Source organism: Bufo bufo, chromosome 4 (genome assembly GCF_905171765.1).
Source record: "Bufo bufo chromosome 4, aBufBuf1.1, whole genome shotgun sequence".
Taxonomy (NCBI): domain Eukaryota; kingdom Metazoa; phylum Chordata; class Amphibia; order Anura; family Bufonidae; genus Bufo; species Bufo bufo.
The window spans coordinates 346,432,842-346,449,754 of record NC_053392.1 but is presented as its reverse complement, the minus strand read 5'-3'; the positions used below and the strand labels follow the sequence as shown (position 1 = coordinate 346,449,754).

Sequence of the window (16,913 nt, the reverse complement as noted above, 5' to 3'; positions counted from 1 at the left end):
AGTGCCATCCACAGATCCCCCTAAACAGTGCCATCCACAGATCCCCCTCCCCGACGCTCACAGCAGTATATTTATAAACTAATCAGTAACTACTTTAACTTTAATCATTGCTCATTACTGAGCTCTTTACTTGGATTATTTGGATATCTTACTCTGTTTTAGCTCCGTTAACAGCAGGCAGTGCGGCGGGCGGCGCTCACTCACTGACATCACTCGCCTGTGCCGCCTAGTGGGAGGAGCAGGTGCGTGATGTCGGTGAGTGAGCGCCGCCCCCGCACTGCCTGCTATTACCGGAGCTAAGACAGAGTAAGATATCCAAATAATCCAAGTAAAGAGCTCAGCAATGAGCAATGATTAAAGTTAAAGTAGTTACTGATTAGTTTATAAATATACTGCTGTGAGTGGCGTGGCCCTGTATATTCTAACCCCCAGGCAAGCGTCCCTGTCACCATGTGAACGCCTGGGGGTTAGAATATACCATCGGATTTGAGTTTTTACGATCTCACTGAGCTCGTGAAAACTCAGATCCGATAATATATTCTAACCCCCAGGCAAGCGTCCCCGTCACCATGGGAATGCCTGGTGGTTAGAATATACCATCGGATCTTCTGAGTGGCCTGGCTGGAGCCTCCGCAGCCACTGTGTCGGCCCGGCCCTGCATGCGCCCTGCTCCATCCTGACTCCTCCCCACCCAGGCCCGAGCCGCGGACCACCCGCGCCCCGCCCACTACACTAGTCTAGAGTAGTGGGCGGGTGGTCCGCGGCTCGGGCCTGGCTGCCTGTGTGCAGTGTGTGTGTAAATAAAAAAACTAAAAAATAAAAAATCAACAGAAGGCGGCACGGACGGGCCCCCAGTGGCGTAGGGCCCCATAGCCACTGCTATGGTTGCTATGGCGATCCCTACACCACTCCGCAGAGCCAGGAATCACCCTATGTGCGCTCAGCTGTCCTGCAACTGCCTCTTTCTTTTGCTGCTCCTTCTGCCTGGGAAGTAATACATGCTGCCAGCTCTGCTTCGCTTTTCAGTGAGGACGATCTTAGTGAGAACAGTCAGCAGCTGAGTTCTCCATTAGGCATGCAACTAGTGATGACAGTTGAGTGGGAGCAGGTGTTGCGAGTGGTAAGGGATGTGGCCATGAGACTGGTGAGGGTGACATAAGTAATGACTAAACAGTGATGGATCATAAAGCAGTTGATCACACGTGGGACCCGGGTGAGGAGGAGGCATCATCATCATCATCAGGGGGTGAGTGAAGGAAGCAGGCCAGTGAGACAGCAGCAGGGTGGCAGCCTGCTGATGAGCCAGCAGGGTGGAAGCATTGGGAAATCTGCAGCCAAACGTGCCCAGGGCAGACCAACTGCTAATCAGGAGCTTACCTTCAGGAAACAACTAGCAGTGCACAGGTTCATAAAGGCAGCAGCAGTCATCACGGAGTGGTGGGGGTAAAATGCCATACTCTGCAGTGTGGGAATTTTTTTATCAAGTCGCTGGAGGACATTAGCATGGCGGTATGCAGGATATATGGACAAAAGGTGATGCGCGGTCAGGGTGCTAATGTTGCCCTGCATTAACACATGGGGCATCATCATAAAGTGGCCTGGGAAAACCGTGGTACTAATGTAGTGGTACAGCCTGAGGCAGCAACCGCTGCATCTCCCAGCGGCCCTCACGCCTTCTCCAGCAGTCAGGGCTCCTCAACCTCAGCAGAAAGAAACTGTCTTTCATTCCCTTCGTCTACAGCTCCTCATGCTCCTCCGCATCCTCCTCCTACCCCTTGTCATGTTTCACGAGCAATCAGTCACCGAGGCTATTGCAAAGAGACAACAGTATGCATGCACTCACCCATTGGCATAGAAGCTGAATGTGTGCCTGGCCAAGTTGCTGGTACTACAGACCCTCCATTTCCATATCGTGAACATTTCAGAGAAATGATGGCTTGTGTCCACCCAAGGTGGAGAGTCCCAAGCTGTTATTACTTCTCTAAAAAAGCTGTACCAGCCCTGCACACATATGTTCAGCAAAAGGTGGGCCAGTCCTTGAGCCTGTTGGTGTCTGGTATAGTTAATGCCAGCGCCGAAGTTTAGAGATGTAACTTCGGTCAAGGACAATATATGTCCTGTACAGCCCACTGGGTAAATGTGGTTCCGGCCCAAGCACACCAGCAACTTGGCCAGGTGATGGCAATGTTGCCTCCGCATTGTAATCATGGGATTTCTGTGTCAATGTCCTCCTCTGGCACCTCATCCTCCACCTTGTCCTCAGCCTCCACTGTAGGCACAGTTCAGAGTGGTCCTCCAGCATACCACCTATGCAAAGCACAGCGTTGTTGTGCGGTTCTGCACCTGGTCAGCCTGGGTGAACAGAGTGACACCGGGGAGGAACTGCTCCGCGTCATCAACCAATGAATCAAATCCTGGCTATCTCCTCACCAACTGGAGATAGGAACTATTGTCACCTATAACGGGAAGAACATTCTGTCTGCACTGCGTCAGGTAGGGCTGACCCATGCGTCCTGCATGGCGCATGTCTTCAATTTGTTTGTCATCCGGTTCCTAAAGTCTTCCACCATCACTGTGCATGCACTTCAGCCACTCTTACCATGCAAAACACTGCAGGTCAGTGTGTGGATACAGTCAGTACAACAGGTAATCGTTCAGGAAAAAGATAAAATATCACAAACCCCCTCCCCATAATATAAAAACTATAATGCAACATAGAGAAGGCAGTCCATGTCTCCTGTCCTTGGAGGATTATCATCCTGCAAATGTTTGCAAATTTACTTGGTAATGTGGTTGAAAAAAGACATAAGTCCATCAATTTAAACCAAGGGATAGGTGGGAACGCCAATCCTAGAAGGATGTATTTAGTATTTTAATGTTTCATGAAAAATTAAAGAAGTGACCAACAAAAGTTTTCTAGAACCAGGGCCGGACTGGGGATAAAAACCAGCCCTGGAAAAAGTTGCATACCAGCCCCACAGCATTGCGTCATTATTTACTTGTTTATAAAAGGGGAAAGCATTCATTTTAAAACATGCGTGTAAACACGAATATGAACTTTGCCCCACAATAGCTCTTTTGTAGAACCCCCATTGTTCATATTATCACAGTACAGTCGTGGCCAAAAGTTTTGAGAATGACACAAATATTAGTTTTCACAAAGTTTGCTGCTAAACTGCTTTTAGATCTTTGTTTCAGTTGTTTCTGTGTTGTAGTGAAATATAATTACACGCACTTCATACGTTTCAAAGGCTTTTATCGACAATTACATGACATTTATGCAAAGAGTCAGTATTTGCAGTGTTGGCCCTTCTTTTTCAGGACCTCTGCAATTCGACTGGGCATGCTCTCAATCAACTTCTGGGCCAATTCCTGACTGATAGCAACCCATTCTTTCATAATCACTTCTTGGAGTTTGTCAGAATTAGTGGGTTTTTGTTTGTCCACCCGCCTCTTGAGGATTGACCACAAGTTCTCAATGGGATTAAGATCTGGGGAGTTTCCAGGCCATGGACCCAAAATGTCAACGTTTTGGTCCCCGAGCCACTTAGTTATTACTTTTGCCTTATGGCACAGTGCTCCATCGTGCTGGAAAATGCATTGTTCTTCACCAAACTGTCTTTGGATTGTTGGAAGAAGTTGCTGTTGGAGGGTGTTTTGGTACCATTCTTTATTCATGGCTGTGTTTTTGGGCAAAATTGTGAGTGAGCCCACTCCCTTGGATCAGAAGCAACCCCACACATGAATGGTCTCAGGATGCTTGACTGTTGGCATGACACAGGACTGATGGTAGCGCTCACCTTTTCTTCTCCGGACAAGCCTTTTTCCAGATTCCCCAAACAATCGGAAAGAGGCTTCATCGGAGAATATGACTTTGCCCCAGTCCTCAGCAGTCCATTCACCATACTTTCTGCAGAAGATCAATCTGTCCCTGATGTTTTTTTTTGGAGAGAAGTGGCTTCTTTGCTGCCCTTCTTGACACCAAGCCATCTTCCAAAAGTCTTCGCCTCACTGTGCGTGCAGATGCGCTCACACCTGCCTGCTGCCATTCCTGAGCAAGCTCTGCACTGGTGGCACTCCGATCCCGCAGCTGAATCCTCTTTAGGAGACGATCCTGGCGCTTGCTGGACTTTCTTGGACGCCCTGAAGCCTTCTTAACAAGAATTGAACCTCTTTCCTTGAAGTTCTTGATGATCCTATAAATTGTTGATTGAGGTGCAATCTTAGTAGCCACAATATCCTTGCCTGTGAAGCCATTTTTATGCAACGCAATGATGGCTGCACTCGTTTCTTTGCAGGTCACCATGGTTAATAATGGAAGAACAATGATTTCAAGCATCACCCTCCTTTTAACATGTCAAGTCTGCCATTTTAACCCAATCAGCCTGACATAATGATCTCCAGCCTTGTGTTCGTCAACATTCTCACCTGAGTTAACAAGACGATTACTGAAATGATCTCAGCAGGTCCTTTAATGACAGCAATGAAATGCAGTGGAAAGATTTTTTTTTGGGATTAAGTAAATTTTTATGCCAAAGAAGGACTATGCAATTCATCTGATCACTCTTCATAACATTCTGGAGTATATGCAAATTGCTATTATAAAAACTTAAGCAGCAACTTTTCCAATTTCCAATATTCATGTAATTCTCAAAACTTTTGGCCACGACTGTAGACCAGCTTTTCCCAACCAGGATGCCTCCAGCTGTTGCAAAACTACAACTCTCAGCATGCCCACGCTGGGAGGTGTAGTTTTGCAACAACTGGAGGCATCCTGGTAGGGAAACGCTACAGTAGACCATCCAATTGGGTCAGAACTAAGAATAATCAACTTAATTCAGCTGTACATATATAATTATATACAGGAGATACCCAGGTTATACCAACATGGTCCATATCACTATATACAATAGATGTATAAGTTATAAATCTTCAATGGACCATGCTGGTATAACCTGGGTATCCCCTGTATATAATTATATATGTACAGCTAGTATAAGTTATACATCTTCTGTATATAGTGATATGGACCATTCTGGTATAACCCGGGTATCCCCTGTATATAATTATATATGTACAGCTGGTATAAGTTATACATCTTTTTGTATATAGTGTATAACTTATACCGACTCTACATATATAATTATATGCAGGAGATACCCAGGTTATACCAGCATGCTCCATATCACTATATACAAGAAGATGTATAACTTATACCTGCTGTACATATATAATTATATACAGGAGATACCCAGATTATACCAACTGTACATATATCATTATATACAGGAGGTACCCAGGTTATACCAGCATGGTCCATTAAAGATTTATAATATATACCAGCTGTTAGTTGTACATTTATAATGATATCCAGATGATGCCTAGGTTATTTCAACTTAATATATTTAAAGTGAGTCTTTCACCTAATCTGAGCGTTTTAGACCGCTCAGATCAGGTTATAAACTCTTTGACCCTCATTACAATAGTACCTTTGTTTTCTGTGTCCCTCATCCAGATCATGAAAGAAAAAACACTTTTTAAACGTATGCAAATGAGCTTCTGAAGGTGCCCAGGGGCGGCGTTACTGGGCGATGTGCCCAGAAAAACACACCTCTTTCAGTCCTCTGGCCCGCCCTTCTGTCCTATTATCCCCTCCGCCTCCAGCCGGCGAAAGTCACGAGCGGCACCAGAGGCCGGCGGGCCGGCTGTGTTTAGTTGGCCGGGGCATGCGCTATATAAAAAGCTGTTCCCCTGCCCATAATGGGCAGAGCAGTGCGCAGGTTCGGGCCAGTTCCCAGCCTGACTTCTTCTCTTGCCGTTCGTGACGTCGGCCGGCTGGAGGCAGAGCAGGAGGTAATAATAGGACAGAAGGGCGGCCAGAGGGCTGAAAGAGGTGTGTTTTTCTGGGCACATCACACAGTAACACCACCCCTGGGCACCTTCAGAAGCTCATTTGCATACGTTTAAAAAGTGTTTTTTTCATGATCTGGACGAGGGACACAGAAAACAAAGGTACTATTGTAATGAGGGTCAAAGAGTTTATAACCTGATCTGAGCGGTCTAAAACGCTCAGATTAGGTGAAAGACTCCCTTTAATTTATACTTAGATATACAGTCCTCCTGTAAGTACCTGGCCTTCCCCCTCTGTCCCCCTCTTCCTCACCCCCCTTCCTCACCCCCTCTTCCTCCCCCCCCTTCCCCTTCTGTCCCCTTTCTTAACCCCAGTTCGGGACGTGCGCATCGTAGTCCCAGTATTCACGGCTCCTCAGGCTGTTTACCTCAGCATACACGTGGGCTCTGCTACCGCTCTGCAGGCCCGGCATAGCTGAGAATCGGGAGGTTAGGCCCAGCAGCACCGGTCTAGGGAGGTGGCGGGAGGCTACTCGCAGGAAGAGAGGGGTAGCCACACACAGGACTGCCAGGCCAGGCCGGGCCAGGATCACTAGCTTCCAGGACTGAAAGGGACGAGTGAATGAGCGGCGCCTGCAAATCACAGCGACACCAGGTGGTCGGAGGTAGGCAGCTCCCACGGAGGCCGGCCGGCCTGCTCAGCTCCACTACACCAGAGCTTTCGACCCGAAAGTGCAGGCACATCTTAAAGCGGCCCCAGCCGCCCCAGGGCAGGCTTCCTACCGGGAAATTTTCCTGTATCCCGGTAGGCCAGTCCGGCCCTGTCTAGAACCCACTGTAATTTTTGCATAGTGGGCATACAGGGGATAGTGATGGGATACCTAAGGGACAGAGTGGTGTAATCCAGGTAGCAGAGTGATGGCATATTAGGGGGCAGAGTTTTCTAGAATCCGCTGTATTTTTTCACACTTTGAGTTTAATTGCAAGTAAATTATAAAAGCTATAAATCATTTTACAGGCACAGTTTGGACACAACAAATTCTAAGCCTAATATTTCATGAAGGCCATCGAAATGGAACAGAGTCTATCCAAAATTTGACAAGAATGCCATGGATTGAAGCAAATATTTTAAATGTTGACTTTAAAAGCAGTCCATCTCCTCGAACCTTAACAACTCACCTGCCTTATTATCTAATGCCAAGAGAACTGAGTATCAGAATGGGAAAGGTAAATCACAGGAGTATTTTCTTACAGTGTTTCTAGTATTTATTCATTATTGTTTTGCAGCGCATACTATTTGTCTTTGATTAGTTTTTCCCAACAAGAAAAAGATATATACAATATTTCTATATTCCAATTTTATTTATATATAAGAATCATCTCCTAGAAATTCCAATTATTTTCAGCTTTTTCCTCCACCATAAAATATTCCGGTTGTTGTACAGCATAGAGATAGGGCATGCATAAACAGCAAAATGATAAGCATGGAAAGACTCAAAATAATGAAAGAAATATGCCAAACATTTTTCCTGGGGTAGTCATATTAATAATGAAAAGACACATACACAAGGCAAAATAATGGGGCTACCCCCATCCTCTTATACATCCTGTCAGACACTGTCAGAGGAAGCCTGTGGTTATTGTGTCTACAGTTACAAAAAAAAGTAAGTGAACCCTTTGTAATGACCTGGATTTCTATATTGATTAGTAATATAATATGGTCTGATTGTTACAGTGATAGACTAAGGCTAGTTTAACACCTGTGGTAAAACTGGCAGGTTGTTCCAGAGGATAATGCCATGCACCGCCAGACCCAATTGAGTATAATGGGATCCACCTTGCTTCCGGCATGAGCGCCGGGTTTAGGCTTGACAAATACTGGTGCTGCTAGGGCGGATATGGTAAAGTTCAGGCTTTTTCTCTGCTGGATAGCTTTACCACAGGTATAAAGCTAGCCTAACTAAACCAATAACACACAACTAGTTGTACCATTTGGGTCTTTTATAATCATATTAAGTGAACATCTACAGTGCAGGGAAAATAAGTGAACCTCCAAGGTACCAGTCAGAACCAAAACCGAGTTTGGTTCCAAGTTTTAAAGTGGTTTTCCACTTTAAAAATCAACTACCGAAGTTATTCAACAAAGTCTTGCGGGACTTCTCAAATAACTGACTTCAGCTCATCTGAGCCTGTACATTTTAATGCTGTATAGAGACGGATCTCTGTACAGCATTATTCCAAAGTTTTGGTAACAACAAAAGATCTATAGAAGATTCTGCAAACACTGCAAAACACTGATCAAGAATGATGTTCATGGGAGAACTTCACCTAGGAAGCCACTACTGATGAGACAAGAGTGGAACTTCACTGCAATACCAAAGCCTTATCAGAACTGTGAAGCATGAAGGAAAGCAATATAATTGTGGGCGGCTTTGTTGCCACAAGGTCTATAAGCATTGCAATGTTTGAGGGAACAATGAATTCTAAGGTGTATTAAAACATTTTACAGGAGAATGTAATGGCAACAGTCTATGACCTGAAGCTGAAGAGACATTGGGTAATGCAAAAAGACATTAAGCACACAAGTAAATCAACCAAAAATGGGTGAACAAATAAGATTTGTGTTTTGGACTAGCCAAGTCAGAGTACTGACCTTAACACTATCGAGATGCTGTGGCAAGATCTGAAGAGTGTCCACTCACTGCATCCTGGAATTATTAATGAACTGAAACACATTTTCCAAATTCCTCCTCAATATTGTGCAAATCTTGTTTACAGCTACAGAAAATGTTTAATGGAGGTGATTGTTGCTAAAGGAAGATCTACAGGTTATTCCATTCAAGGGTTCACTTACTTTTTCTCCCAGCATTGTGGATGCTTACTGAATATACAGTTCAGCTGTTTGTGTGTTACTAGTTTAGTTAGATTGTGTTGATCTATAATTGTGAATCAGATAACAGACCACATTTAACCAATTAATTACCGGACTGTTTATCCCCCTTCCTTAACAGGCCATTTTTTTGGTTGTAGCAATGGGACTATCTAACTGCAAATAACTGATTAATTTCTGAGCAAACGTACATGTATTTCATACTATTTTTCACAGGACACCTTAGACCATTCTCTTGTGCAATTAGATGATGGATATAATATATATTTTTTAAAAATGTAAGGAAAAACGGTGATAATTTTGGAAAAAAATTCAATTTTTCCTTTCTTATAATTTTTTTTTCTAACAATTACAAATGGTTTCAAGACAAAACATTTCTAAAACTATTACCGTGCACTTGTACCCTGAAAATGGACACTATTTATGAAATGTATCTACTGCCTGGGCCAGCCACAAGACTTCAAAAGACTGAAGTGTATTTTGGATTTTGGCGGCCTATTTTTCTATTGCTGGTTCTAGGGCACCGTACTGACAGAAAAATCTTGTCCAGTGCCAAAACCAAACAAGCCCCTTCAAAGTGACTTTTTTATGTTATTCCCCTAAGGCAGGCATGCTCAACCTGTGGCCCTCCAGCTGTTGCAAAACTACAACTCCCGGCATGCCCGAAGAGCCTACAGCTATCAACCTACAGCAGGGCATTGTGGGAGTTGTAGTTTTACAACAGCTGGAGGGCCGCAGGTTGAGCATGCCTTTCCTAAGGTATTCATTTTAGGGAAATTTGGACATTTTAAGAATTTTTTTATTTTACTTTTTTTTTATAAATGAAAAAAGTATGCATGCGTTTGTGTAACATCCCAGAGTATGCCACTAAACTCTTTCTCCCCGCTACATCATATCAGGTGTATATGTATTGCCATCTTGTGTAGTCCAGGCGTGTATAATGTATTTGCTGTGATTTCCATGTTCACCAGCAGGTGGCAGCAATATGTTCAGCAGACCATAGCCAGTTTAGTAAGTCTAGACTGGAATAGTTCATTCCAGTCTAGCTCCCCCCTCTTTGAGGAGGAGTGGAATGTTCCCACATCCTACCTCATGGGGAGGAGAGGAGGTTAAGTGAGTGTGTACCAGCCCCCTGCTTGGGGAAGGCTGTGTTGGTAGGAGCTCCCAGAAACAGGGATCCCAACCTAGGATCCAGCCTCGGCTGAGGCCAAGGATCACTCTTCCCAGACTGAGCCCTTCAGCCTCAGTGCTGGTGACAAAGCAAGCAGCACCTCCAGAACTACAGATCTCCAGGAAAAAAGCCATCCCCTGCGAGCAGAACTGTGAGTGTTTATACAGAGACCAGGAGAAGCCAAATCTCTCCTCAGCTAGTCAGACCCACATCAAGCAGAAGACAGACAGAGCAGAAGATAGATAGCTGCCAGATCCTCTAGGCATATGTTAAGAAGCAGAATATATACAGTTGTGTTCAAAATTATTCAACCCCCACTGAAATTGAGTGTTTTGGCCAGTTTGACATTGATTTTGATCATTTCAGTCATCTTGTTTACAATTAAATCAAAGAGGCACTTGTAAGTCAGACAAATATAACATAACATTTATAATGAAATAACCACAAATGTCTTTTCTGTGCTCACATCATTATCAGTTTTATTCAACCCCCAAGTGACATTCAATCTTAGTACTTAGTACAACATCCTTTTCCAGTTATAACAGCTTTTAAACGTGAAGCATAGCTTGACACAAGTGTCTTGCAGCGATCTACGGGTATCTTCGCCCATTCTTCATGGGCAAAAGCCTCCAGTTCAGTCACATTCTTAGGCTTGCGCGCTGCAACTGCTTTCTTTAAGTCCCACCAGAGGTTCTCAATCGGATTTAAGTCTGGTGACTGCGATGGCCACTTCAAAATGTTCCAGCCTTTAATCTGCAACCATGCTCTAGTGGACTTGGAGGTATGCTTGGGATCATTGTCCTGTTGAAAGGTCCAACGTCTCCCAAGCCTCAGGTTTCTGACGGACTGCATCACATTTTCATCCAATATCTCCTGGTACTGAAGAGAATTCATGGTACCTTGCACACGCTGAAGCTTCCCTGTACCTGTAGAAGCAAAACAGCCCCAAAGCATGATTGACCCCCCGCCATGCTTCACAGTAGGCAAGGTGTTCTTTTCTTCATAGGCCTTGTTCTTCCTCCTCCAAACATAGCGTTGATCCATGGGCCCAAACTGTTCTAATTTTGTTTCATCAGTCCACAGAACACTATCCCAAAACTTTTGTGGTTTGTCCACATGACTTTTGGCATACTGCAGTCGACTCTTCTTATTCTTTGGAGACAGCAAGTTGGTGCGCCTGGGAGTTCTGGCATGGAGGCCTTTATTACGCAGTGTGCGCCTTATTGTCTGAGCTGAAACTTCAGCACCCACATCTCACAAATCTTTTTTCAGTTCCTCAGCAGTCACACGGGGACTTTTCTTCACTTTGCGCTTCAGGTAGCGCACAGCAGTCGAAGTCAGCATCTTCTTTCTGCCACGACCAGGTAGCGTTTCAACAGTGCCCTTTGCCTTGAATTTGCGAATGATGCTTCCTATGGTGTCTCTTGGTATGTTTAACATCTTTGCAATCTTCTTATAGCCATTGCCCTTCCTGTGAAGAGAAATCACCTCTTCTCTTGTCTTCCTGGACCATTCTCTTGACTTCACCATGTTTGCAAACACACCAGTAAATGTCTAGAAGGAGCCGAGTATCATAGTCCTTTTAAATCTGCCTAATTGGTGCTTATTATGCTTGATTGCTGCTCCTTGACATCCACAGGTGTTTTCAATACCTGATCGAAAACACTTGAATGAACCTCTGTTCTTAAGAGTGGTAGTCTTTAAGGGGTTGAATAATTGTGTCAATGAAGAAATCACCAAAAAACATTTAATACTGTATTACAAAAACAATTTTAGTTGCATTTGGTTCTTTAAAAAGTCCTTGTAAGATTTCATTCTGAACACAATTACAAATGTACACTAAATTCCCTAAAACCCTTTACAGCATTGGGGGTTGAATAATTTTGAACACAACTGTACATATTGATTCCTGCCACATATTGCCAATACCTGCTGGGACCCAAGACTATTGCTGTAACTCATATGGATTCAAGCTGCCATTCAGTAAAGACAAATTGGATTATATCCCCAGTCTGGATCTCATTCCTTACTACCAAAGTTCCTCAGTTACTCCTACTAACAACACTCATTTTATTGCAAGTGAGCCAGGATCCAGGAGTCCAGCCCTACCAAGGTAGGAGACACCGTTGAGACTATACCTACTATACAGAGACATTATCCCCCTCTGGCATTCCTCACCTGGTACGTGAGTTATACATAGTAACATAGTACATAAGGCCGAAAAAAGACATTTGTCCATCCAGTTCGGCCTGTCATCCTGCAAGTTGATCCAGATGAAGGCAAAAAAAAACTGAGGTAGAAGCCAATTTTCCTCACTTTAGGGGAATAAAAAATTCCTTCATGACTCCAATCAGGCAATCAGAATAACTTCCTGGATCAACGATCCCTCTCTAGTAGCTATATCCTGTAATATTATTACACTCCAGAAATACATCCAGGCCCCTCTTGAATTCCTTTATTGTACTCACCAGCACCACCTCCTCAGGCAGAGAGTTCCATAGTCTCACTGCTCTTACCGTAAAGAATCCTTTTCTATGTTTGTGTACAAACCTCTGTACTGACCCCTGATATATTTATACATAGTAATTAGATCTCCCCTCAGTCGTCTTTTTTATAACGTGAATAACCCTAATTTTGATAATCTTTCAGGGTACTTTAGTTACTTTAGTTGCCTTCCTCTGGACCCTCTCCAGCTCTGCTATGTCTGCCTTGTTCACTGGAACCCAGAACTGTACACAGTACTCCATGTGTGGTCTGACTAGCGATTTGTAAAGTGGTAGGAATATGTTCTCATCACGGGCATCTATGCCCCTTTTGATGCAACCCATTATCTTATTGGCCTTGGCAGCAGCTGCCTGACACTGTTTTTTGCAGCTTAGTTTGCTGTTTATTAAAATTCATAGATCCTTTTCCATGTCAGTGTTACCGAGTGTTTTACCATTTAGTATGTACGGGTGACTTGCATTATTCCTTCCCATGTGCATAACTTTACATTTGTGTTAAACCTCATCTGCCACTTATCTGCCCAAGCCTGCAATCTATCCAGATCCCTCTGTAGTAGTGTACTGTCCTCTTCAGTGTTAATTACTTTACACAGTTTAGTGTCATCTGCGAAAATTGATATTTTACTATGCAAGCCTTCTACAAGATCATTAATAAATATATTGAAGAGAATAGGGCCCAATACTGACCCCTGAGTTACTCCACTAGTGACAGTGACCCAATCTGAGTGTGTACCGTTAATAACCACCCTCTGTTTTCTATCATTGAGACAGTTACTTACCCACTTAGACGTTTTCTCCCAGTCAGAGCATTCTCATTTTATATACTAACCTTTTATGTGGTACAGTGTCAAATGCTTTGGAGAAGTCCAGATACACGACATCCATTGATTCGCCGCTGTCAAGTCTAGAACTTACCTCCTCATAGAAACTGATTAAATTAGTTTGGCATGACCGATCCCTTACGAAGCCATGCTGATATGGCGTTATTTGCTTATTTCCTTTAAGATGCTCTAACATAGCATCTCTCAGAAAACCTTCAAACAGTTTACCCACAACAGATGTTAAACTTACCGGCCTATAGTTTTCAGGCTCTGTTTTTGGACCCTTTTTGAATATTGGCACCACATTTGCCATGCGCCAATCCTGTGGGACATTCCCTGTCAGTATAGAATCTGAAAATATCAGAAATAAGGGTCTGGCTATGACATTACTTAATTCCCTTAGGATACGGGGGTGTATGCCATCCGGTCCTGGCGATTTGTCTATTTTAATCTTTTTAAGTCGCTGTTGTACTTCTTCCTGGGTCAGACAGGACACTTTTAATGGGGAATTTATTTCAACATTCAGCATTTCTTCTGACAGTTTATTTTCCTCAGTGAATACATTGGAGAAAAAAATATTTAACAGCTTTGCTTTCTCCTCGTCGCTCTCTGCGACTCCCCCCTCTCAGAGATAGACAAAACACAAAAAATATATAAATATGTAGGATACCAGCTCCGTGGTTCCTTGCTGGGACTCCATCTTTCTGTCCCTCTGTACCCATAACAGGACAGCATCTTTCTGGGTAATCAAAATTAACCACGTGTATCCAGCTTAGGAGCTAAGTATCCTACATATTTGTATCCATATATTTTTGTGTTTTGTCTATCTCTGACTCCTTTTGAGATCACCCCCTGATGAGCCTAGTGTGTTCTAGGCGAAACGCGTTGGGGTCTCGTTTGTTTTGTATAATCTCAGTGGCACCCAATCCTGGGAACAGCCACTGACACTTGTTTATCAGAAGGGTCTCGGCGGTTCCCACCTCCTTTGGAATAACCACCGATACCCTCGACCTTGTTATCTTTCCCCCTACTAGGGTTCCCCTGAGTAGGGTCTAACAGGGACGGGATAGTAATAGGTTCGGGGACAGGGAACCTCCACCATCAGGGGGTCACCTTGGGCTGAGCAGACTAGAGGGCAAACTAGGGTGAGAGAACTCTGCCCCTGCCAGGTCTATAAGACTCTGCCCCTCCCTCCCCAGTTTTTTCCTTAATTCTTGCTATCCTGTTACTGTGGATTTCTTGTGGGAGGAATACTCTCCCACAGGAAATTTAAGTACTCACATGTCTCTCTACACTATAGTGGTATATTTATACCAATACCCTTCTTTTATAGAATAATAAAGGTATTTTTAAAAGTCATGTTCTCTTACAGTTGCTTTTTTCCACTTGTTAATTTCCCTAATCTCCCGCTGCCTTTCTTGTGTGGCCCATGGTACAGGTAGTATTTCGGAAAATACTACCTTTGAGGTCCTTGCCCTAAGCTTTTGACCTAAATCCCTGAAATCATTTTTAAGGACTCTCCACCTACCCCTAACTTTGTCATTGGTTCCGATATGGACCATGACCGCTGGATCTTCTCCAGCCCCTCCCAGTAATCTGTCAACCCGATCCGCGATGTGTCGAACTCTAGCGCCAGGAAGACCGCACACTGTTCGGCGATCACGGTCTTTGTGACAGATTTCCCTATCTGTTCCCCTAATAATTGAGTCTCCCACTATCAGCACCTGTCTGGCCTGCCCTGCTCTCCTGGTCCCTGCTTACCGGAGCTGACATTCCCCTGACTGGCAGAGGAAGTGTCCGGCTGCGGCAGTGCCGTCCCTGGACTGATATCCCCCTCATCTGCCAAACGTGCAAACTTGTTGGGATGTGTCAAATCAGGGCTAGCCTCCCTGGCACTCTTTCCTCTACCCCGCTTTCTAACTGTTACCCAGCTAGCTACCTCACTTTCCTCAGCCTCCTCTCTGTCACCCTCCCCCTCATCTACCCCAAAGAGTGCTTGCTCGGTGAGAAGCAAACTCTTTTGCAAATTGTCAATGCCTCTTAGTGTTGCAACTTGCCTATTTAGAGACTCGATTTGCAATTCCAAACGGGTAATTTGCTCACATCTTGAACAAAGATATACACCCTCAAACGGCTGTTCCAGGACTGCATATGTAAGATGTGCACTAGACTGCGTTGTCAATTGTGTAACACATACTAAATGGGGATTACACCACAAAAGCGAAAAATACAATATAATGTAGTACTAAGAAACTGGCTAATTGCAGTCCCCCACTGAAGTCCCTGAATCTAAAGTCACTTAATCTTAAGTCACACACTTACGCAACCACACTTAATCAACCACGCGTCGCGGTCAAACTCGCGTTATATATCTCCTTATATAAATATAAATGCAGCTCACTACACCAGCCTGGTTTGTTTTCCCTCTGGATTCAAAAAGGCTGTGCTGCTCTTACTGCTGAGTTTTTATAGTCTCCTAATTAGACAGCCACACCCTAATTAGACAGCCACACCCTAATTGCTCACCTGTGCAACCCCTGGAGAAGGAAAAAAATGTGTTATCACAGCACACAATACAGTCAAACACAGCCACTCATCAATGTCCACAAAAAATTTTGCTCTCAGATACTCCCTCACTTAATCTTAAGTCACACACTTACGCAACCACACTTAATCAACCACGCGTCGCGGTCAAACTCGCGTTATATATCTCCTTATATAAATAAAAATGCAGCTCACTACACCAGCCTGGTTTGTTTTCCCTCTGGATTCAAAACATCTTAAAGGGCCCTGTTACAGTACCTGCGCAAGCTGCAATTGGCGTCACGAACTACTCATAGACTTATATGCACATATCCTGACCCACTGCATCATTGGCCACCGTACCAGTGTCCTGCTTATTGCATTTGTATATTTTACGCAGAAAAAAAACCTTGCTCTACAAAATATAGCTAAAACGAATACCTAGTTTTTTAAATAAATAAAAAATGTGTGTATGTTTAACAAATTCCACTATAGTATTGCTAAAACTAATAAATATACATATATATAAATATAATAAATATTTCATTTTATTTTTTTATGAACAAAAAAGGGTCAGGAAGAGGTTAATTGACAGCCTGGGGGGGGGTGCTGCAAGCATCTATCACAGCCAGACTGCTCCAGCTTGTCACAGCGCACTTTTCCATGTGATCGCAGCTGTCTCAAGACAGCTCGGTCACAGCGATCTGCAGCGGCACGGACCGTCGGCAGATCATGATGTAACCTGACGATTTTATATGTCGGGTTACAGATACAAGCCTACCGCTGCAATGTATAAAGTCATGCAGCAGTAGGCAAGTGGTTAAAGACCATCTGCCAGCATGATTAACACTATGAAACCAGGAATGCTGCCTGTTAAGGTTGATTATGCTGAACTAAGTGAGCAATTAGTAGTAAGGATGAGTGGGCTAGGTGAGCCCGGTACACTTCTCTACTCTGCCATTATATAAGACATAACAATCTTGAGCCTGGAGGCAGAGGTCCCAGTGGAGGAGGAGGCAGATGTGGCGGTGCAGGCAGAGGAGGTATTTTTTTTTTTTTAGAGGCCCCAAAATACTAGGAAATAGCAAAGAGAACGCACAAACTTTGCTGGAGTACAACAATAGCTAGGTGCGCCCAGTACACTTCTCTATTCT

At 43.9% G+C, this 16,913-nt stretch overlaps 1 protein-coding gene across 3 annotated transcripts in view; it reads left to right on the top strand.

Moving 5' to 3' along the window:
• The window catches only part of LOC120998280 (amine sulfotransferase-like), an 81,008-nt gene that overhangs the window by 25,683 nt on the left and 38,412 nt on the right, over positions 1 to 16,913 (top strand). For all 3 annotated transcript variants that reach the window (XM_040428906.1, XM_040428904.1, XM_040428905.1), the window contains one exon: positions 6,869 to 7,077. In XM_040428906.1, coding sequence (XP_040284840.1) covers positions 6,869 to 7,077 — 209 coding nt within the window. The remainder of the gene's footprint in view (positions 1 to 6,868; positions 7,078 to 16,913) is intronic.